The sequence below is a fragment of the Sciurus vulgaris genome, assembly GCF_902686455.1.
Source record: "Sciurus vulgaris genome assembly, chromosome: 10".
In the NCBI taxonomy this organism is placed as follows: domain Eukaryota; kingdom Metazoa; phylum Chordata; class Mammalia; order Rodentia; family Sciuridae; genus Sciurus; species Sciurus vulgaris.
The window spans coordinates 14,816,058-14,841,075 of record NC_136470.1 but is presented as its reverse complement, the minus strand read 5'-3'; the positions used below and the strand labels follow the sequence as shown (position 1 = coordinate 14,841,075).

At 36.2% G+C, this 25,018-nt stretch overlaps 1 protein-coding gene across 1 annotated transcript in view; it reads right to left on the bottom strand.

Annotated features, from left to right (window-relative positions):
* The window catches only part of GRIK1 (glutamate ionotropic receptor kainate type subunit 1), a 414,222-nt gene that overhangs the window by 9,064 nt on the left and 380,140 nt on the right, over positions 1-25,018 (bottom strand). Inside the window, 3 exon segments of the mRNA XM_079100525.1 lie at positions 7,837-8,087; positions 12,255-12,480; positions 23,861-24,078. Coding sequence (XP_078956651.1) covers positions 7,837-8,087; positions 12,255-12,480; positions 23,861-24,078 — 695 coding nt within the window.

Here is a 25,018-nt window from a genome sequence, read left to right as displayed (position 1 = left end):
CAGAAAGACAATTCTAGTTAAGTTATATGAAGATTTTGTAATCACTAGGGAGAACAGAGTAACTTTGTTCCATCACTTAGGTCTTATTAGTTTTGAGTCTAGCTGTAGGTACACATTTTGACAAGGATGCTCACTGCTATGTAGTTCGGAACATTTAGCTGTGTTTGGGTTGATGACATCAGAGTTCACATTTTGCAGGATGGTGAAAACCATCCAGTGCATGACTTATCTTTGCAAATAGAAATTCTTTGAAAATGAAGAATCTCATTCTCTGTAATATCAGTCTCTGTGGAGAGAATTTCGAAAGAAAAAAAAAAAGATTTTAATATGCTTGTGCATCTGGACATAAAATTCCGTAACTGTGAGAAGCATAGTGAGATGGTTCCTAAAGGCGAGTTAAAATTGCGGCACTGAGCCAGAATTTCTCATCATCTATAACAGTTAATTAATAATGCCATTTGGCACAGTTAGATATGCAGAGAATAGTACAGAAAGAATGCTTTGCATTGCTTTTGCTTTTAAAGGCTGCTTGTGCTTCCTAGAAAACAGACCTTGTACTATGAAGACCACGTGCTTGGACGTTAATTGGGATCACTGTAGTACTGCTTTGCCACGGATGGCTCATATGGAAATGATATAATGCTAGTCAAATACAAGGAAGTATTTGAAAATCAGTTTCCTTGGACAATTTTATAATCATATGATCCAAATGATTTTCCTAAAGGCAAGATCCCTAGCCACCAAATGTTTCTTGGACAGTTCCAATTTTGCTAGAAAAACTTTAAAATGATTCAGCTTATAATGCTAATCTAAAACAAATAATAAATAAAGGTTTATTTTTTCCCATTACTAGATTACATTAGAGACAGATTTATTAGGAAATGAATTAAGCAAGATCATGTGATTCATGTGAGAAATGCATCTGTTCAATTTTATAATATCTTCCTGCTCTTTTCCTGACCTTAAACAATAAACTTCTATTGTTTAACAAAATGTCTGCATTGCCAGGAAGTAAAAGTTTGATATTCAAGATAGCTTTAAAGAAAACTAACGTTTGCTAGGTTTTTGTTTTTGTTTTGTTTTGTTTTGTTTTTAATACTGGGATTGAAACTGAGCAAAATCTCCAATCCTTTTTTATTTTTTGAGACAGGGTCTCGTTACATGTTTGAGGCTGGCCTGAAACTTGTGATCCTCCTGCCTCAGCCTCCCGAGTTGCTGTAATGGATTACAGTTGTGGGCCGCTGCACTGGGTTTCCTGTTGCATTTAGATAAGCAACTGTACTCAGAAGTTTTGGGAAAAAACTTGTGTGAAAAGCTGTTTAAAAACTCCTAGTATTAAAAATACTAGGAGCAAGAAGGTCCAGGGAATTGAACCCAGGGCACTTAACCACTGAGCCACATCCCCAGCCCTTTTCTGTATTTTATTTAGAGATAGGGTTTCAATGAGTTGCTTAGGGTCTTGCTAAGTTGCTGAGGCTGGCTTTGAACTCAAGATCCTCTGACTCAGCCTGCTGAGCCACTGGTATTGCCGCCACGCCCAGCTAAATATACTTCTAAGGAAGACAACTTTTATGACCTAACTTTGGAGAAAATTGCTATACTTAAGCCTGTTTTCATGAACATAGTGTATACAAATGATTCTACTACTTACTAATTTTATTCCTTTCAGGCTTTATTTAAAGAATGTGGATTCCTGGGCTACACATATTGAAGGGAAATGTCTGGAGCTAGAGCCTATAAATTTTAAATTGTTTCCCTGAGTGTTTCTGATTTATGCTTAAGTATGAGAATTAATGATGCAAACACAGAATTTGAGAAAGTTTTTGTTTTAAATTTCACTTGAAATGTAATGAACCCTGGAGGGGTCACTGTGGTTTTAAATAATCATTTACATGGTAGTATGAACTAGTTGTCTAAGAGCTGGATAAAAGGAGAAAGAAGAAAGAGTAAAGAACCTAAGAGGGTACAGAGAGAGCAATGAACTATCCACTTGATAATTTTGAGTAGATGCAGATATTTAGAAAACTAAATGTGGAGATTATCAATTGAATATTATAAAATTTTTATTTCAAAAATATGCAATTTCTTCCTGAATTATCTATGTAAAGGATCCATTGAATTTTGTATGCTAAATATGTGTAATACATATTACTTGGAATTAATGGTTCTACCTTTAGAATCAATACATTAATAAACAGCAGTGATTTATTGAGTTCCAATTGCATGCATTAGTTTGTACTCAACTCTCCTGCACATTAGAATCAACTGGACATTTGAAAAAACTATTATCATTCTGCTTCAACTCCAGACTAGATCAGTTTCTAGAGATGAGGTCAAGAGTTTCCACTATGAATTCTTATGTCTATGAATTTGGCTCCTTCTCTAGTGTGATGACCTTGTCATTGATTTTGAACACCTACACAGGGAAATTAATCATTTTTGGTGGTGGGGATTGAATCCAGGGGTGCTTTACCACTGATCTACATCTCAAGACCTTTTTATTTTGTGACAGGGTTTTGCTAAGTTGCTGAGGATCATAGGTGTGTGCCACCTACCCATCAGGGAAATTAAGCTTAGAGACACAGTGTGGAGTTCTGTATTAGCAAATATGTTTTCTAAATCTGGCTCTGTTTGAAGATTTTTGATACATTTACCTTATTGTCCATGTGACCAGAAGGAAATACCTAATTTCTTAAGTAGGAACCAATATTTATTAGCCAATATTTATTAGCAGGACATTTATAAGTGGTTTCATTTTCTCTGTGATAACATTTCATTTAATTCTCATGGTAAATGTAGAAAGCCAGTAACATTATCTTAAGTTTAGGAATTTGAGAAGTTAAACACTTACACCAAATAACTGTTTATTGACTGATTATGATGTGCCACATACCATGCAAGAGGTTTTACATGTTACCACAGGGTGAGATCCACATTATCATACCCATGTTCCCTAGTGGATCATCTGTGGACACTGGTCGATCAAGATGCTCTGGGGAAAGATATTCTTTGATCTAATAGGCTAGCTAGGTCAATGCTGAGTAGTTTTCTACCTTGCTGGAAATTCTTGATCCATGACAACATATTAAACTTGCTGGGATATGCAGTAAAGAAATGTTTAGTGGGATGCTCGATGGGTAACTTAACCATGAACATCTCACTTGAGAAACACTTGGCATTTCAAAAAAAAAGAAAGAAAACTCTTTTAAAACAACCTTATGTTCTAGAAATGATGTCTCAGTATTACATATTAGGAAAATAAGATTTTAAGAAGTTCAATAACTTACCTACAGTCATTCCATATGTGACTATGCTTGAACTTAAGTATGACTATTTTATAACATTCTTTCCTGATTCTAATATGACTCCAGATCAAGGATTCTGATATCTGTTTCTCTGTTAATAAAGCTGAATTAAAATTGCTGAAAGGATCAAATATAATGCTTGATTTGAAGACATTTGGAAAACCCTGAATAGTATTATATATCAGAATCAGGCAGAATATAGTCAAAACTCTTATGCAATATTAATTTTTGAAAGGATCATTCTTTATCCAAATCTCTGAACCAAACGTCTAAAGGAGGCCTCTGTAGAAAGGAAAGCACTGTTACTCATCATTAGTCCTAGTTTTCTCTATTTCATCAATCACTAAGGACATTTTTGGCAGTGCATTCAGTATTTTAAACAGTTCTTGGAAAAATAAACTTTAATAATTAGAACAATGTTGTATTTATCCCCACATTTGATTCTATTGATTATGAAAATGTGAATTCTGACCTGAGACAAATGGTCAGTTACTTCTATTTTAATAGTGGTAAGTAAACAGTAGTGGGATTGATAGACATTTTCTTAAAAGTACATTTATTTTCAAGGAAGAGGCAAGACTGAGGAACAATCAGGGTAAGGACTCATTTCTGAATGAGTTTTGCTGAAGAAATATAAAATTGATTGTAGAGACTTGTGTTTCAAAAATCAGAGTCACTTGGAACAAAACAGGAAAAAGACAATGCAATGTGTCTGCACAGGTGGCATCTCTGTCTCTGAAGAATGTGTTTTAGGGGATCACTGGATGTGTCAAGAGGTAACTCCCCTAAGGGCAACAAAGACTAACTGATCCCATATTGAGGGGAAGATGAAAGGCATCTTCAATTCCCCTCCTCACTGTGAAGGGGAAACAAGCCCAGAGGGACCAGCAGACATTCTCTGTCACAACAAATTAAGTATGCAATTGGCTTTCTGTGTCACCAACTTGAGTTAGTGTGAGAATTATTTACAACACTTTGAATGCAGGTGGAAAATAAATCTACAGAGATCTGTAACTAATGTGTATGGAAATTCTTTCCTCTATTTATTTTCTCCTCTTTGCCCTTCTCTCTAACATGCTGCGGATGAATTAATAATGGTGATGGATCCAAAGAAATGAGTGTGAAGTGGCAATGTTCAGAAAAGACTGCTCCTAGAACAACCATTCCTATCCTGGGTGAATGCAGAGAACGTGAGACAACATCTCATGGAAAGATGTTCATCAGTGCGGAGTGAGGGTGAGTGAGTAGTAGATAGGAGATTCATGAGTTAGTTCCCAGTTCTGGACTTGACATAGAACTTCAAATAAATAATATATAGCTTGAAAAAATATCAGTTTCCTAGAGACTCTAAAGCTATAGAAGATTGCTAAACTCTACAAGAAGATGCCATCTAAGAGCATGGTGTTAGTGCATTTCTGCCCAGGGATCATTCTTGACCTTGTTATGAATCCATGAGTGACCAACATTGGTAATGTTCTACTTCATCGACACCAGAGGTTCATGTTCAACCATGATTCTCTGTGTCATGGAGTTCTTTAAAAAAATGTTTTTATTAGTACATTACAGTTACACATCACGGTGGAGTTCTTTTTGATGTATTTATACATGCATGGAATGTAATCTGCTCCATTTCAGTCACTAGTACTTCCACTTTCCTTCTCTTCCTCCCTCCCCCTGCTTCTCTTCCTCCATTCTACTTACTGGTCTTCCTTCATTTTTTCCCCCTGAATGGTGCTTTGTAGATATACATAAAGGTGAGATTCACTGTGGCATATTCATACATGTACATAGCATAATTTGTTCAATTTCATTCTGCAGTTCCTTCCCTTTTCTATCCCTCCTCCCTCCCACTCAGTCTTCCTCCTCTCTTCCACCAATGTCCCTTCTATTTCCTGAGATATCCACCCCACTTTTAAATTCTTTAGCTGTCTAGCTTCTATGTGTGAGAGAAAACATTTGACCTTTGCCTTTCTTATACAGTCATCTGATACTTGACAAAGGTACCAGAAACATACACTGAAGAAAAGATAAGTTGTTTAACAACTGTTCCTGGGAAAACTACCTATATGTAGAAGAATGAAACTAGATCCCCAACTCCCACCCTGCACAAAAGTCAATTCAGAATGGATCAACGACCCGAATTAGACCAGAAACTCTTCAAATGCTAGAGGAAAACACTCAGCACTCCACCATATTGGCATGTTCTGTAACAAGACCCCTAAAGCTCAAGATATAAAATCAAAGATCAATAACTGGGATGGCCTCAAATTAAAAACCTTCTGTACTGCAAAGGAAACAAGAGTGTGAAGGGAGAATGTACAAAATTGGAGATCTTTGTCAGCTACTCTTCTGACAGGGCATTAATAGTCAGAATACAGAAAACAAACACACAAAAACCAAATAACTCACTCAATAGATTATGATTTTTGAATCTTTAAAATCTAAGACTCATATAAATTTTTTTTGTAAATAATACATTTTAAATAGTGGAATCAATTTGAATAAAAAATTAACATTGTTATGGAGTTACATGTGTACTTATTGAAAAGATAAGGGCTTCAGGGAAGTGTGAAATATGTGATTCTAAAGAGCATAAGGGACAGGGAGAGGGAAAGAGGAGGGAAAAGAGTTCACCAAGATGTAAAGGAATCCACAGAATTAGTATTTAGTGTTCATGCTTTTCCCTGTTGAAAGTCTGAATCTTCTTTTTCATGAAAAAAGAGTCATTTATTTTTGATGCATGAGCTAGAACAAAGATGACTATTTTGCACAGAGTAGATTCCTGTATATGTGATTATGTAGGAGTCTGTATACTCCTGATGTGGACCCGCCTCTATATATAGTGCATATCTGTTTCCAGTGCTTTGAAATCAAACTGCAGAGTCCTGTCCACATGTACATTACTAACATACAAGGATAGGGAGTTAGGGTTATTCATGCTTGGTTAGACACACAAAATCCACAACAATTAGGAGTCATGGTTTCTACTGGGCACACCTTTTTTTTTTTTTTTTTTTTTTTTTAAACCGACATTACACAGTATGAATTGAGGACTGTGTCCGAATCCCTTTCTCCTCTCGAATTAATTTGCCACATTCTAAATCCGTAGATAAAGTAGTTCCAGAAGTGGAGTTGGTTGGATGGGTTTGCTTACACTGCAGTCCATAAAAGAAACAAAAAGCCTTGCATGCAAAAGAAATGAGAAAAAAATATAAAAAATGAATAAATCAAAAGCAAAAATGAATGTTTAAATGAAAATTAAAATCAAATGAAGCTGGCAATTATGAGAAGCACATAAAAGCATAATATATACATGTTTTTGTTTTTCAAATTAGTTGCATAAAACAAGACACCTCAAGAGCAAATTGAAAGTTAAAACAAAGCAGATCAGTCAATTTTCCTTTTTTAATTAAAGACAGTCTTTCATAATGTGGTCCAGGAAAGGGGTGCTCAATATTTTCATCATTTCTTTGTACTTCTGGGGAAGATTTTCATGACTAGACCAGTTATAATGAATCATGTCCAGTTCTAGGTGCTTGAACTTCCATTTAAAGGAAGTGAGTCTACCATCAGATTATTCATCAGAACCAGCTACATAATTTTCAGGGCCAGTGCAAAATGAAAATGTATAACTCCTTGTTAAAAATGATTAAGAATTTCAAGATAGATATGGCAGAGCATTTAACTGGCTCTATTATTTTAAGTTCAGAGTCTTGAATTCTAATAACATCTTTAAATTAATTAGGTGCCTAATATACTGTAGCAGTCAAGTTTTGCATTTTGTTTTTTCAAGTTTGCTTATGAAGGAATAATCAAGCCACAATTATCTTTTCTGTGGGGTCTAAGTTTCTGGTATGAGTTCCTTTAAAAATAAAATAGGCAAAGATAGTTCATTATTGAAATCATCCTGTAATCCTAAATACAATTTTGAAAAATCAAGTTTCAAATACATTTGTCATTTTGTGGTTTTTGTCATATTAGTGGCAAAAAATTGGTGAACTATCCTTTAATAAATCATTCTTGATGGAAGTAAATGCTCAATGGAAGTATTTCAAAATACTATCTTTGTGTTTTTATATAAATTGCTTTGCATGAGTACATGTGCTCAGAACTCTACTGAAGAGCTGGTAACACTTCTCTTAAATATCTTTTCCCATCTTGGATCTGCTGCTTCCTTGCTTTATCTGTAGTTTCTATTTAAGAGCATATACTTGTTCAATAAATTAACTGACTTTGGAATTTCTGCGCTATCATTCCAAAGAGTGCTAATTGGATTTAGAGTAGAGGCTCTTCCCTTTTTCCCTTTTCTTCTTCTTTTTTTTTTTTTTTTTCCATTAATAAATGATGCAGTTGAGGTGCCAGCAGTACCTGGCAGGGATTCAACAGCTTTCTGCTCTAACTCAAAAATGACTCTTCTGGGCAGCTAATTCAATAGACTGTTACAAAAAAGGGCATGCCTCCTTGGAAACCTCAGACTTAAGACAGATCATTCAAACTAAAAACCACCCCGTCTTAGAAAGAGATGACTCACCTGTTCAATATCATTGTTCTTCCGTGATTTGTATATAAATTCTCCAATGGCTACAAATACAGAAAGGACCAGTCCAGCAGCCAGGACAATGAAGATGCCCCCAATGTTTTCTACTCCCAGAGCGCTGGCCTCTTTGCTGTCTTCTTCAGGGCACCCATTTCCCCGCCACCATTTCTCTTTCATCATATGCAGCTTGCCCTCTTCTTGTAGTTGGAGAATAGCTATCGTAATTTTATCCCGGTAAGGAGAGCCTGAAAGTGAAATCATTTGGATGTTGGTCCTCAAATGGCTGAAGAAGAGGTTTTTACTAACTTAGTGGTAAATATATCATGGCTGTTGTGAGAACCCAATCCACGAATCAACTAGCTAAGGCAGGCAAGTCCAATCCTCTATTTTGAATCCTCTAAAGCAAGGGAAAGGGGTGAGCTGACAAGTTGAGATTAACTCTGGCCTGGACAGTTTGCTCCTTCTAAATTAAGAAAAGCTAAGCTAGGACTTCTGACATACTTCTGCTTCTGGTGAGTTCTTCATGAGTCTTATCATGTGTCAACGGCTTTCATTGTTGAGATTCTACTTTTTCTTAGGCTCTTGGTTCTCCCATACTGTGACTGAGTCTGGTCATTTCCTCTTCTTTCTAGGGGAATAGCTAGATATTTCTCAGGCTTCTTAAAGGTCATTGTGGCCACGTGACTGATTTTTAGCTGAGGTGAGCTAACCTGATGTATGAATATTTCTAATCCTATGACGTATGTCTTCCCAACATCATCTCTCTTCTGCCCCAAATATATGGCAAGAAGAAAAAGATTTCAAGTCACCAGGAATGGTATAACTGCAAAATAGAAGGAACTTGGGTCTTAATATACCTACATGAAGTAGAGCCTCTTTTTCAATTCACATTGAACTGTGAAGTGGTCAAGGAATAACCACTTACTGTGTAAGTCACAGAATATGGGTCATCCAGCTGACTAATCTACCTACTAAGATAAATATAAGAATAAATTTGGAATAATTTAAAGGTCCTACAAAATTCAATTTGGAAAATTTGCACAGAGTTTTTCCATAGTATTTATGCTGTGTCTTTGAGTAATACTCTTGAATGTTTAATTATGTAAGGTGAGAGAGTACCAACATCTACCTGTAGATACGACTTCTCAATACTGGATTCCTATGTTAATGCAAAGAAAGAGACAAAGCAAGAGTCTTTTACTCAATTTCTCCTTGGATGGTAGGAATTTTTGTTAGCAGTTCTCTTACCCAGTAAGAAACTACTACACACTGGCTTTCTCTGCTTACAGATTTCAAAGTCACTCTTGGTAGAAATTTTGGATCTGAAAGTATGAGTGAAATTAATAGTTCCTGGCAGAGCCAAGAATCAAACTCAATTCTCCTTACTTACTTCTGAGTGCTATTTTCCTCAAAATGCTCCTACGCCACCCCACCCCCAAATATGCTTTCCCTCCTGTGGTATGGTTTAACTTCAAAAAGCAGAGGACTAACATTTGTAGCATTTGTCATTTCTTTTCTCCTAAGATTTCTAAAGTAATTGTTAGCACTCAAAATCAAGTTTAAAAGAAGAGCAAAATGCAATGGAGGGAGATTATAGCTTGTCAATTAAGAGTATGGATCTTTGGTGAGAAAATAGGTCTTGAAAGCCACATTAAAAGATATAGGCTGTTTGCTTAAACACCCCTAGAATAATGACCAGTGTCAAAATTAGCACCATTAACATACCCACAGCATGTGAGCAATTAGGTGAATCAGGAGCACTTTGCTTCAAGGTACAGGTAAGTGCTTTGAAGGGTTCAAGAATGATTCTTATGGTGGTAGCTGCAGCAGTGATCATAGCAGTACACACAGTGGGCACTCAATAAATGTTGACTGTTGCTCTCCTTCTGCTTTCAGGCTGCACAGTACCCCAAACATTTCAGAATCAGTCTCCATCAGGAGACACAATCTCTGTTTAAAGTTGGTCTCTAAGGAAGGTAATTTCCAGGCTCCTAGTAACCCATTCAAACCTTAACTATTCTCATTCTCCAGAAGTTTTATTTTAAATCCTTCAGGAGGCACATTTCCAGAGCTTTAATCCTGAGAATCTTTAAGAAGCAAAGTTTTCAATTCTGTGTTGCAACTGGGCCATCTTTGCCAGTCTGTCACTATTGGAGAGAGTGAAGCCTTAAGGAGCTCAGTCAGGGCAAGGCCACAAGGGTGTGGAGAGGTTTTTATATTTGTATGTATTTTAGTGTCAGTTTTTGATATCATTGCTTAAATGGATTAGCGACATTAGAAGTGACTTATTACAAGTCACTTGAAAAAATGTATATGTATACACACAGATCTTTCTGAATAGTAACTGATCTTTCTTAAAGAGTCAATTCATCATAGAAGGAACGTCTCACGAATTTACCCAACAGCTGCATTCCCAATGGATGTATTCTCTCTGAGGTCTGCCATCTGTTCCAATTATTCCTTCATTGTTCTTGGTTTAAAAGCATGACAGGTTTATAACCACTATGAAAAATTCCTGAAGTATATTTCTTTTCTTCTTGGGCGGGAGGAAGGCTCTTTAACTTTGGAATGTGTTATGGGTTAGGTTGGCAAAAAAGAAACTGAATAGGTATGTTCAAATATCTCCATAATTTATATATGTATATATTATATATAAATATTATAATATATGATATACATATATATATATATATATCCATCAGAGAGTCAATCTCATTCATATGAAGGCACCCAGAGGTTTTTAATAGCATCTATCTAACTTTCCCCACCCCTATTATCTAAAATTAGGTAGCAAAGCTTGCTTAGGAAGATACGATATTGTTTTTAAAGTAAAATAATGTGCACAGTACCCTTTTAATTAGTGGTTAACCATTCCCCAGAGTTCCCTGAAGAATTGGTTGCTAAACTATAGGAGTTTTCATCTTGGGGAGAAAGATGCACTTCACTAGCAATATTGGTATTTTCATCAAGAAAAGTTACTGGAAATGAAAGACTAGAAAGGTAATGACAGATTCCCTAACCCAATTGTTCTGCAGATTTATTTAGAGGACATACAAGATCACCATATTAATAAAGTTATTTTCCCCATACCATACATTTCTAACAGATAGCAGGGAGTCATATTTGACTGTATATTCATAGTAAATGTGGATGACAATTGACCTTTACGTGGTTAATTCAATTAGTATTAATACAGTTTATATAGTTGAATGTAAGACACACAATTCTTTTAAAAAGTATTTAGTTGCCAAATGAAAACATTAAAAGATTTCACTGAAAATCTGGATTTGTTTTATCTGGATAAATGAGTTACACGTGACAAACTTTATCTCAAATTCCAACATGTCTATGACTGACTGACCAGAGGCCTCCTTTAGATAAGTTGTGTCTGTAATTGACTAAGGTTGCCAGGAATACCTACTATTTCTGCAAGCAAACAAGCCTTCCTCATTTAGGAAGCTGCTTGGACTCTATAAGTATTTGAGTTATGACCTCTGTCTGATGTTGAGGGTCCAACTGGACAATCCCTTTCAAACAACAACAAAATAATACAAACTAGCAAATCAAATCTACCGTAGGCTCTTAATTATTTGCCTTGATTGCAGTTATGCTTTTCTTCTCATTGGATTAACCCTGTGGTCTACATGACTCCTGACCCCTCTCCCTTGGAATGCTTATCAACAAAATACCAGGACTCACTTGAAAGCAGTAGGTTACCTTCATACCAGAACCATTTACAATGCAGTTTTCTATAGAAAAGGAAACATTAAAAAATACAGAATAGAGAAAAATATTCTATTCATGTCTATGATTGTCTTGCAGCATGATGTTATATGAGTGCCTATTCTTACCAAGTTATAATTTCCCTAGGGAAAATGGTGGTACAGAGTCAAATAATGGGAATATTTTGAGATTTTTAGATGTTACCACTGAATCTGTTTCATGCCTGAGGAAATTATAATTATAATGTAACCTTTATTCTTTTTCTTTTGATAGATGTGGACTTGATTTTTCATCCATTGACATGAAACACTAACCTTCTATATGCAGCATTAATCTTCATCTATATGCAGAATTAATTTTCTCAGATTCTTAAATAATTTAAAGCAGAATAACTGTATAGGATGTGTTAATATTGAAGAAAATAATATGAAGAGGATTAATTGGGAAAATATCCTCTTAAAATAATAAGACCTATATACTTTTAAATGGTTACATTGTGATAGAACTTGAAAGAAATTGTAGTAGGTTTATTAGGTTGACTGTCTGGGACTCTTCAATGCAGACCATGTGTCTGACTGACAAGGGTAGTTCTCTTATTTATAGTCAGCAAAGGCCTGGCAGGCTTTCTCAAGGAGCACCTGTAATCCAGATGGCCCATCTCAATCCTGGTTAATCCTTGCCCCTCTTACCGATAGGCGTTCCCACTCCGTAACCTTTGGAGTCAATGAGGCCCCCAATCTGAGTGAGGTTGCAGTTTCTCTGAGTCACATACTCGATGCTGGTGGACTCCATCAGCAGGGCATAGTCAGTGGTGAGCACTCTTTGGATCCCCTCGTCACTGTTTTTAACCAGGGCAGTCTGCTGCCTACTGCTCATGAAAGCCCACATCTTCTCATAGGTTGATATCCTTGATTTCTGCAGGGAGAAAAAACACACCCACCAGCAGAAGAGTGCTGGAAAAAATATGGTTGGAAGCTACTCAACATGCCAATGGTTCAAATAATATAGGAAAAACTTTCTCTGAATGTAGGGAACCAAGATGGATGATCCTGGGACTTTGGTTTAGTAGTAGGAAATGAGCTCAATCCACTACAAAATGGCACTTGGAGGCACTGAGGCAGCTGTGGAGAAAAAGGAGACCTTGAGAGAGTGATGTGAGACATGGATGCCAGGTCCTTTGTTTTGTTCTGGTGAAGGAATAGTGAACACTGGTGTCAATGATAGTGCTTGATGAACACACTGTGTGAACAAAACATCATGACCCATCAGAACAAGGGGTGGCAAGTCTACTCCAGGACTCCACTCATTTACTCCACTCAACTTCCAAAGGTTTTGTCTTATGTTTTTCAAGTATGCAGCCCTCAATACTTTATCAGTATTCCTTTGAGAGAAAAGAATTGGAATAAAGCATTTACCTTCTTTGTTTGTGAAAGAACTGCCATTCGTTCTTATCTTTTCTACTAAATCTGGAATGTAAAGGCTCTTTGCAATTTAATATTCAGATCAGAAAACTCTTCATACTTTTTGTATACAATTTTTCATTGCAATCATATTATAGATAATGAGTACCGCATATCTCATTTCAAAATGTTTTATGATTTTGTCTTTTATTCTTCAGCTTTTTGAGAGATTCGATGATATACTATATATGATATATAATATATGCATCTATAAATATACACCATTATCTCATTATCTTCTTTTTCTTTGTTAAAATGTACTGCCTAAATTTCCACATTGCTTACATATGAATTTTCCGTTCTCTTGAATAGCTATCTATGATTAGGCATTTTGCATTTCACTCTGTAATTTCCATATTGTTCCAAGTTTTTCTCCTGAATTTGTCTTCATTTGCATCAACACTCCTCTTCATTTATTTCAAAGGTGAAAGTTGTCATGGGAGTTACTGACATTTTCAAGTTAACCCCAGTCCGTGCTCTCTCTCTCTCTCCCTCTCCTCCCCCACCCCCTCATACAGTCACACACACTGGAAAAATTAGGAAGACTCTTTGGCAAGCACAGGATGCATCATCTTAGGAGTGCAAAGAGGCTTAAAACATGGTTTAGGGCTGTAGGCAATAAATGGAATACTTGTGGAATCAACTCCAGTGTGCTTATTCCTACTCAAGCATTCCTGGGAACTCATTCAATTCCTAACTCTATTTAAGACCTGGGTTAAACTGTAGGCTTTGTGCATTAGGGGAGGACAGATGGCTTTTTTTGGATTGTTAGGCATTTGAAGAGACCCTGGAGGAAAATCTTATAAGACAAATAACAATTCAATAAACAGTACCTTATAGATATTGGTATTTCACAGGACCCATTCTGTCAGAATTAGGCCCATGAGAGTTATTTCTCAATCCTACAGACACCTGCAAATTGGAGCTCAGGTTTTCACAACAAAGTCTTGTTTGGGGGTTGAGGTCAATGCTTCGGTTGTATGAATCCAGCTTTGAAGAGACTGGTAAAATGCTGAACTTATAATAAAGCACTACTTGTACAAATGCAGGGAGGTCAGTCTGTCTTAGGGGCAGTAAATGTGCAGCTGGGAAAATTATTCCTTCATAAGGACACTACCTTAAGGGAAAATAATTTTCTTTGAAGTATGAAATTTTAAAGTTGTTAGAGACTTTAGATAGAGATTGGCTCATTCAAACTGCCACTTTTGTAGGTGAGGAAATTTTGGTACAGAAGGTTGGAAGACTTCAAAAAGTCACAAAGTCAGTTAATCAGAGCAAATTCTAGACCCCAGGACCCCCAATATCTGGTTCAATGCTCTTCCACTTTTTCATGCTGGTCTGGGGAAGGTAGATGTCTACATTGCCAGAATTCTTTTGAAAATGACTTTAATCTTATTTGATCTACAGGTGAAATAATAGCTTCAATTCATGGACTGATATTATTCTCCAAGTCACCTTGCTAGTTGTCTTATGTTTATACAAAATAAGAAGCAGCCTCCCTATAAAACATTCCTTAAGACACTTTCCATCATATTAAAATGGTATTAAAATGAATGCTATCAATGATCAGAAAACTGGATTTTTGGTCTATGGAAGTTGGGGACCAAAGACCAGACAAAAACAAATGGTTATTTTTAGATATCATAAATGGATAAAGTGTGGAAGGTCCAAGAAGGCACCCAAAGAATTGAAGGACATGTAAGAGGGAAGCACAAATGCTACACAGTTGTTTGCTGGGTCCCTGTCAGGTGTGGGTCTCACATTTTCTTTGGCAAAAGACTTCATTACTTCCTAAATCCACAGAAGACATAGCTAACTGTAGTCTTATGGCACTTGGTTAGTATGTGGTTCATTCTGCATTTAAATGCTCCATAGAACTCAAAGTGATCTAAGCTCAAGGAGAAGAGCGATCATGCACTGGACGCTGCCACAATATTCATTAGTTGCAAGATTTCTAAATTACTTCACTTTTTTCTCTTACAATGATTTGGTAAGAAGATGCATCCTGATCCAGTGTGTTCTTTACCCTCTACTTTGAGTTGCATTGCTATATGGTGTAGAGGTCACAATTTTAAATCAACAACACCTACTTCTTCCTTCTTGGAATAGAAGCTTGTTCTGACCTGGACTCTTCAAAAAATCACAAGGAAAACTAAGTTGACATGAGATCTTTTGAAGTGTGGAGGGCAGAACCTTCTCTCTGTAAGAAAACTGTTAATTGGTAGGGAACTTGGCCAAACTGAACATAAAGGAACCCTCCTTGCATGCCCCTTGGCTACTTTGGTTCTATCCCATTCTATCTATGGCAAACAAGGGGAGATGAGACACACTGTTCTTCTTTCTTTTAAACTTCTCTTTCTTTATTTACAGTGTTGCCATTGTGTGGTCCCCTTGAATCCCAAGTGGACTTACAGGCTACTTGAGATACAAGAGAACCTTATAGTCACACAAAGACCAAAAATGTGGCTAAGGAATAACTTTCTTAATATTTAGAAACGTCTGTAGACAGCTTAAGCACCTTAGGGTATAGTGAGTTTTCCACCACTGGAAACCTGCAAGGGGAACCTCACGCTTGGAAGAGTTTCACATAAGGATCCTTCGACCCTCTGGTTCCACTCTCTAGACCAGCCCCTTCACATAACTTAAGCAGCTCTTAATGTCAGAGATGGTATGTGACACACAGAAAGTCACAGCTGCTTGGTGAAAGAGCCAGTACAGAGCGCGGGTTCTTTCTTACCCCTGAGTTCTATTTATTGTCATATCAATTTTAGTAATTAAAAACAAATTTTTTTTGGTTAGGTGAAAAAGCAGCATTTGAGGACTAAATTAGATGTATCCTTTTTAATTGTTTCTTTTTTTCATCTTAAGGCACAAAATAAAAATAGATTGGTCTTCATGGAAAATTGTTGTTAACTAATAAAGACTAAGTCAACTGTTTGAATGACAGACTGAGTGTTTTTGTTCTTTTAAATCTTCTACACTATCAGCCATCCTGTTAAGTCACTGTAAGTAATATACAGTATATTTTAAAAATGGAAGCCATGATTGCCTTTCATTTCAATGAATATGTCAAAAGTTAATTAGAATATTTGTAATGCCCTCTGAACTTCTTAGCAAGAGATCTAAAACTTTAAATGCTTCATTTATTAAATCTGAAGTCATCTAGGAAATTTTTTTAAATCCCAAAAGGCATGAGGTTTAGATCAGTTCATTTTGTCTGTTTAAAACTGATTATGTGGCTATGCTGAGGCTGATGAAACATTGTTGGCAAAGAATAAGCACTTTTCATGAGGAATCTGCTAGAAAAGAGTGCTACTGTATCAATGTTGATGACCATTATCTACTTCTCTTTTTTCACTCCTGGGATGCATACAAGTCAAACATTTAGTGCAAAGGGATTTACAATGTATCTGTGGGCAGTTAAAAACTACTATTGAAAACAGTATTAACAGCTCAGTGTTTATTGGGCACCAAGCACTATTTTGAGCATTTTGCATACATTAATTCATTAAATCTTCACAACATCCATATGAAAGAGACCATTGTTGATGTGTTTTTACAGATGTGGAAGTTGAATTCTAGATGAAGAAATAATAAAACCAAGTTTGATCTCAGTAGTCTTGTTCCAGAGTCTGTTTTTAACCAATAGCAAATCAACTACGTGTTTTAATACACAGAGCATCAAACTCATGGCTTGTTGAATGTTTCAACAGAACCAACAAATTTTCTAAAGAAATAATTGAAGCAAGTAGCTATAAGCATCTTTCTATTATAGAAAGAGCTATTGCAACACTTATACTTAGCCATAATGTATGGGAACTGTTTACATGACTTTTAACAGTTTATACTTATTTAGACAAAATTTAGACAGTGTTTCAGGATGTGTGACAGTCGGAATCTGGAAGAAAACATGGGTACTTTCTCCCTTCCTTTGACAATATTTTGTCTTCCATATAATTCCTCTGTTTTCAGTTGCAAGGTTTATGCAATAGGATGTAACATAAGTGCATTTTCTGGAGTGTAGTTTACTTTTAAGGTGGACAAAATCTCCATTATAGAAATCTCTTTCTAATGTTTCATTTTTACTGGGGTAATTGTTACTTATCACATTGTTTCTCCAGCCAGGTTATTGGACTTCTACAGTGATGATGTATAATCCCATTACTCAGTAAATCAATAACTATACATTTCTACTTCAGACCAGGGTGTCTGAAGACTTTACACTTTTATCTATTTTTTACATATGTTTTCTTTTACCTGAGTCCATAAATCTATACACATACAAATACACTGGGAATAAACAACTGATATTTGGTTCTTGTTTGCTTAGCAAAACTGATCTTATGAATGTGGTAAATATAGACACATTGAACAAATGAAATATCAACATAATTACATGTTTAATCTTCAATTTGCTTTTACTTTAGATAAATTCTGACCTAGAAATACCTTAGAAATTAACCAAAGGCATAGAAATCACATCACATCAGAGGTAAATAGTTGCCTTAAAGATAGCTATTGCATCTAACAGAATATTAAATATATTTTCATTAAATAATAAGTTCTCATGCATATATATATACATGATTTAATACATAACAATTACTTTGAAGTTAGCATTTATGATCTATGTCTTTTAAATGTATACATATGATCATTGCAGCTAATTATGCTTTTATCTGGAATTGATAGAAAGTTATGACATTTGGAAAATTCTCCAAGATTTCAAAAATTTATGAGTTCCCTTTAGAACATTCTCAGTGGGATTTAAGCACCTTTGCTAAAATATTTTTCATGTTTTCTTTCTGTCTAGAGTTTTAAAAAAAATTGGTGCATTATAGGCAATACTAGTCATTAAAAAAGGTTAACTTAAGTTGACTGCAAATTTCTTCCCAAACAAATACATTTTAAATCTATGGAGACTTAACATTTTTGATACTGATGGTAAAATTAGTTGGGTCCTTCAAGCATGGCTAATAGCTTTTATGGGAAGACTACCTTCATATTCAGAGAAGTTGGAGAAATTTCTTTCATCTTGTGCTTCCCTAAATGATTATTTCTGTCTGAAATTTGTTGCCCACAATAGCTCATGGCTTCAGTCCCCCTGGTGCAGAACTCAGGACTTCCTTGAAATGTCTTTTGGGCTGCTGACAGCCCCTAACCACTCAGTGGAAGGAGATTAGAAAGGTTAGAGAGTCCCTTATTCCCACAGCTGGTCCAAAGTCCCTAGACCATGAAAGCCAGAAATGACAGTCTGTTATGATTTCTTTAAACCTATTTTATCCAAGTCATTTTAGACTGAATCATGATCTAATCTATGTAATCCTCTGGCTTGAGTCTGGGAGGATAGTGATTTGTTACAAGGTAAGATTCCCCTGAGAAGTATTTCTGACAGGAGTATTTCATAGCCAATTTGGCTCACAAGGAATTCTTCAGATGTCCACACTGCTTGCTGTCCACACAATGCATCCTTAGCCACAAGTTGTGCAGTATTTAACAGCTATGCATGCATCTTGCTTTTCTATTGCTATTGCTATTCAGATCCTCAAGCCTCATGCAAGAGTTTATGCCTTTCCCCTCCCATTCCATCCATATAGTGCCAACTACAGTCATGCCATGTTGGAGATCCTGGAAAACATATAAATTGCATTGAATTAAATTGAACTGCCTCACTCCACTCCTCAGCTCAATGCTAAGGGCAGCCTCACCATCTGTTGCCTACTTACCATCTGGAAAGTGTTCTTTTGCAAAGGCCACAGAAGTGCTCAGGAAAGGCTCCCAAGGATTAGGGTCTCTGTTGACCAGGACTCTGAATACCTTTGAGATTTGGGCCCTGGCACACCCTCTGGATTTTTCTGTCCATTAGCAGAAGTCACACATTCCAGAGATTATTGACAGTAAAGAGGCTGAATGAAGATCAAACTAGAGGATTTTTAAATCTAGAGGAACAGAAAAACTAGGATTTATAGCAAGGATTAGGGCTTGATGATGATAGTGATGATATTATTGGTGATAGTTCTATAATATCTAACTTTAAAAATTATAGCTTGCCAAGCAGCAAGTATATCACTTTTATTCAATTATTTAATTCTTAAAACAATCTTATGAGCTATGGTAATAGTCTCAATTTACAGATAGGGAACTCATAGTTCAGAGAGTTGAAGTAACTTGCTACAGTCAATTAGCAATAGACTCAGATTTGATCCCAGGTTTTCTGGCTCCAGACCCTGCAATCTGAATCTTTCACTGAAGGTTTTAATTTATATCCTGGCATTGGATGTTAGTCATATGTCCTGAGAAGACTGGTATTCCTAATCTCTGAACCACAGTTCAAAACCATTATCCTTCCTAGATGATTATTCACAAGGGCATTGAGACATCTTTCGTTCAGGTCTCAAATGGTTCTTAGATTTTTTTTTTGTTGTTGTTATAATAATCATTTTTTTTTTATTCTGGGGAAAATATGACATTATATTGTCTCTGTGAGATCAAAGTTTAGACAATTCCATTCTTCTATAAGGATATTAATAGAATTACAATATAGAGAAATGAAATTTTTGTGTATTTCCTATATTCCATGAGAGAAAGTAAGAGAGAGAGAAAGAGAGAGAGAGAGAGAGAGAGAGAGAGAGAGAGAGAGAGAGAGAGAGAGAGAGAGAGAGAGAGAGAGAGAGAGAGAGAGAGAGAGAGAGAGAGAGAGAGAGAGAATGAACCAGGAATGTCTCAGTGCTACATTAATAAAAAGAAGTTGTAGTAGGATGCTGTTGCTTTCAGTTTTCTTGGGTACAATATAGAGAAACAGGTCATAGACCCTACCTAAGGTCACAGAGCTTGACTGTGGATGGACTGTTCTTGGTCTCTACTTCTTAAGATTCTGGCAGTGGCCCCAGGGAATCAGGAATGCTGAAAAAACCTTCACTTTTTGAACATTTGAAACAATTAGCAGGACCACACAATTCACCAGCAATCAAATAATCCACTGAATACTGGATTTTTAATCAGTTTTATTAAAGTAGTAATAAAAGGGTTTGTTTAAAAATTTTCTTAAAGTCTATTAAAGTTCTGAATTATAAATATTTTTGACTTTTAAACACAGTCTATTAACTAACCGAAGTCTTGATAAAGGGGAAGAAAAGATCCTCTGATATTGATCTCCAGAGCAGTTTCCTGAAACATCTCCAATAATCCCTGGATGTTTGATGAATTGCTATGCCTTTTCTAGTCTTATCTTGCTATTTGTCCTCATGGTGACTGACATCCTTTGATCAAAGAGGCTAGCTATTATATTAACTACAGTGCGTCAGACTTAAGACTCAGTGCTGATGAACTTGGGAAAATGTGATACTTAATAAGTATCATTAACTAAGCGACCTTGGTCACAAATCATAGAGTTGTTCTTAATGGGCAACATCAGTTAGAATTTCAAGATATCCATTTAAAGCTTTGGGAAACTTTGTGGTGTTTAATTTATGATTCAGTCCTCGTTTTTTATAAATACAGTCTTTAATGATCAATGTGGTTATTCTGCATACAAATGACTCAACAAAGGAAAACTATGATCACCTCCCCTTTCTCACACATGCATTACCTTGACCTCAGTACTTGCTGAAAACCTGTTCACCAGTCTCCTCTGCCTTACCCGATTCAGATGGTGCAGAGTGGAACCTCACCTAAGCTGTTCTTAAAAACTAAATTTGGTGGGAGTTTCCATGTTAAAAATGGAATACTAGTATTCTGAAATCTACTGTGTCATGCTATTTATAAAAATAGTAGTCTAGGGAAAAAGTCAATGGATTTTAATTGAAATTTTAGTGAGAAATTTTTGTCCACTCCTTTCAAGGAGACACATCACTAAAAATATTACTTGCTTTTGACCTAGAGATGAAATGTGAGGGATCAGTGTATTTGTTTGGTCACATAGTTTGTGATTGCAGCCCCCTCCAACAGCCTATTTTTTAGTTGCATGATGATTTAAAATCAATTCAAAAGCAAAGGGACAGTTTTCTACATCAGGCTGCCAGAGGGATGTTTTTGTTCTGGGAACAAAAACACTCATTACACTGTGTGATGAGAAAATGTTTCTTATTAGAAATTTCTTCATGATTGAGTCCAGATACAACCCAACTGAGCAAAAGGCTTCTGCTCTAACAACTGAATAGAATATGCTAACTTGGACAAGGCATTTGCTGTCCTGAGTCAGTCTATAACCCAAGAGAGGTTATTGATTTACTTAAGAGAGGGAGGGTGGGAGGAGGCCAGGATGGCCCACCAAAGGTGAAACATGAATGTGCAGCCAGATCAGAATTGTGTCCTTGTGCCAGTAACTGCTGTCACTCAGTGACTTAATTCTCAGGGTGAAACTATCCTGAGAACTAAAAGACTGGAACATTTCTTTCCCTTGTGGAATAATCCAGCTTAAGAACCTTGAGTGTGTATCCCTCTGAAGCTTTCTGACAGCTTGCCTCCCTCAAGGGGAAAACTAAATCGGATTTAGTCCTTGTTCTCTTTTTGCAAATAAATTTCTTCTTGGTAAATAGAGTTGCAGGGCCACATGCTAACTTGTAAAAGGAGGAACTTGGCAGGAGTGTCTCTTCTTGTGTGGGTCTGTGTATCCATACACCCCTCTCTCCTGCTTTCTCCCCCTTTCTCTCTCTCCTCCTCTAATAGAACTTTTTTTCTCTCTCAGAGAACTCATGTGTGCATTTGTTCATTTATGCCTACTATGGGTCAGACACTATTTTAGGTTCTGGTGATATAATAGCAAATAAAACAGATCAGGTCCTTACCCTGAGAAGCGTACTCTCAGAACTCTCCAAAGTTCTAGCCTTGACTCTTCTCCATTGCTAACTTTGTAACTTTGGAGCAAGCCACTCAGTCTCTCTGGACCTCATTTTTCTTACAAATATCAGTACTTACCCCAGTTACCCTTTATAGGGATAAAATGAGACAACCCACGTAAAGCATTCAGAAGCCAGCATGCGAGATTCAGGTGAGCGCACGGTGCCTGCTGCTATTTCCACTGATGATGTTTGCAGTTTCAGCACTTTCTTTCTCCCTAAGGTGCTCATGGCCTCATCACTTGCCTGGTGCCCTGAGAAACCACTTTCCTTTGTGCCTCATTTTCAGGAACAGGGATCATGCAGGAGCCCCTTCTCTAAAAATGCACAGGGAGCAGCATGGAGAGCAGCACATGCCTGTGTTGTAGCAGCACCTTTTTCAAGCAGTCTTCATGCTGTCACCCCAGGGTCTGGTTGGGAAAAAAGGCCAACACGCTGCACATTCCCAGAAGCACATTAGCAAAAACCAAATCAAAATGAATGTAGGGATGCTTTGTAAAGACATAGATTCTTTGCACGGTGGAAAAGTCAGGTCTATTGCTTTTGCAAAGGGCAGACCAGCCTCTTTCTAATGTCAGACTGAAGGACATGGAATCTCTTCTGTGCTAGTAGCTCATTTCCTGAAACTTTAAAACTCTTTGATATTAATGGATGAGGTAAATCATTTCAGATATTTTTTCAGACATACCATATTTTACTTTGGTACCATCCATCTGTACTGTATACCTGGCAAGTGACTTTTCTTGTTTCTGACAAGACCCACAATTAATCACTAGCTTGGGATAACTTGTGTCTCTTCATGCTATTGATTTTAGGAAAATGCTTTTAGAAGCTTGGGAAGCCTTATATTTATTATCATTTGTCCTTAAAATATCAGGGTCCAGGGATGAAATAATCACCAAGATTACCAAGATTTATACATTTATTATATCAATGATATCATTTTAAGGTGAAAAGATGTTTAAAATGTTTTTGATAAGATATAAGAAAAATACATCCAACTTTTTAGGTTACTCTGCTTTTTGATAAAACCCTAGGTATAGTTTATTCTTAATTTTGAGTCTGTTTCTTATTTATTACTTTTATAAGAGCTTTTACTAATAAAAACATCTGCCTCTGTCAGCATTTCTTAAAAGAAGGTTCCAACCCCTTCTCTGACAGGGACCAGGTATGTGAATGTAAGCAGGTCACTTAGCTTCCAAAGGTCTTGTTCTTTTCACACATAAAGTGAAGGGCTAAACTTCATGATCTTCATAAACCTGTCAGACCTATTCAAATCCACATTTTCCTTATGGGAATTATAGTATCTAAGATTTGATAATAAAATTAGAAAGGCTTACTCTATAAGCAAGGCAGAAATCAATTTCACTATTCTAGGTAAGTAATTTAAAAGACCTTAACAAGGAAATGCACTTGACTTTAAAACTAAACCCTCTTTAACTTAACTCTCCTTTGGTATCTGTTAAGTGGGTTACTGGAAAACTTCAGGCATGGTTGGGGACACTGTCCTCACTGGCAGAGATGCAGTATTATACCAGAGTCCCCTAGCATTTTTCTTGTTGCTTTTATTGTTTTTAATTCTCCATCTAAATACCAATATCAACACCTATTTTTGTCATCTGCTTCTATCACATCAAGCAGAGAACAGAAAGAACAAAACAGTGATGATATTCAAGGACTCTGGTTGTGAGAATTTCAGATTACAGAATCTTTCTTTTGTAGGTTCAGTAAATGAGCAATTATTTAACAGGTGACTAGAATGTATTCAGAAAGCACCATTTGTTTTTTATGGCGTGCAGACCAGAAGGATATTGAAGACAGACCTGTGGATCTTAGAGTACCAAGTTGACGATCAAAGAAATACTTTATGCTGACTGCTGAGGGCACAGGGATTCCTGGTAGTAGGGTTATGTCATCATACATTTTATTTCATTAAGAATATTAATGAAATATCTTGGTTTCCTCCTTTCCAGCATGAGAGCGCTGTCAACTTCTTACCTTGAAGAAGGTCATTGTCGAGCCATCTCTGACCGCCCCGTATTCTATCTTGGTTTGCTTTGCCAGATCATCTGCTGAATCTATGGGGGATTCCATTCTCTCTACCGTCAAGAAGGCAGCCAGGTTGGCAGTGTAGGACGAAATGATGATTAAGGTGAAAAACCACCAAATTCCTCCAACTATTCTGGTCGATAGAGCTTTGGGCATCAGCTCTGATCCTGCGATGTTATCATCAGAGTAAAGTGTTAAACAGGGAGAAGGGAAGACTAACAGTGGGACTTTTTTCTAGGGAGATAAGCCCAGCAAGGACTTACTATCACGCATGTAGATGAAATAGATGCGTTTTCTAGAAATGGAGCAAAATCTAAATGATCCTTTTTAAAAATAAGTAGTCACTATTTTTGCTGTAAATACAACTTATCAAGAGCTGATGGTATTAAAATGGCTCTTGTCCTGAGATATTCCTTCTCTAAAATTTAGTTTAGTTGCTTAAAATTGAAACATCAATCCTAAGACTTCTCTCCCTTTATTCTTATCTAAAATACATACTCTAGTGTAAATTAGAATGTTCTAGGTCTTTTTATAACTATGAAAAAATTAAAATGCTAACTTATTTTTATTTAAGTTTAAAGAATATGAAAAACATTCAAAAGATTAACATATTGGGTCATTTATCACAGTGTAATTTACACTGGAATTTTTCAATAAAATGAATTAAGATGCAGTCATACATGATAGTGAATGAATCATTTTTACTGTTTTATGTTACTTTTAAAGTCACAATTATGTTTTTCTAATGTAGTCATATGTTCGCTAAAAAGAACACATTCCTTGAAAAATCTAATTCTGTCCTTAAAAAAGTACACTTAAAAACCTGTTTCTCAGTTGGAGAAAGGCCCTTCTTAGTAATAATATACATTTTGGAAATCATTCAGATGATTATATTTAAAAAGTAACATAGAAACCTTTAATATGTTTACCAAAAAACTTTCTTTACTGAAAGAAAGGGTCTGGGCTAAGTTTACATAAAGGCAAACATCTCAAAAATGTTCTGTTTCAATTTTGGTCTAACTGAATTGTGGATGTGTACAAACTCAGCAGCAGAATTAGAAGGCCCCAGAAGTACAATTTGAGTTCAAGTTGTACTGATTCATGAAT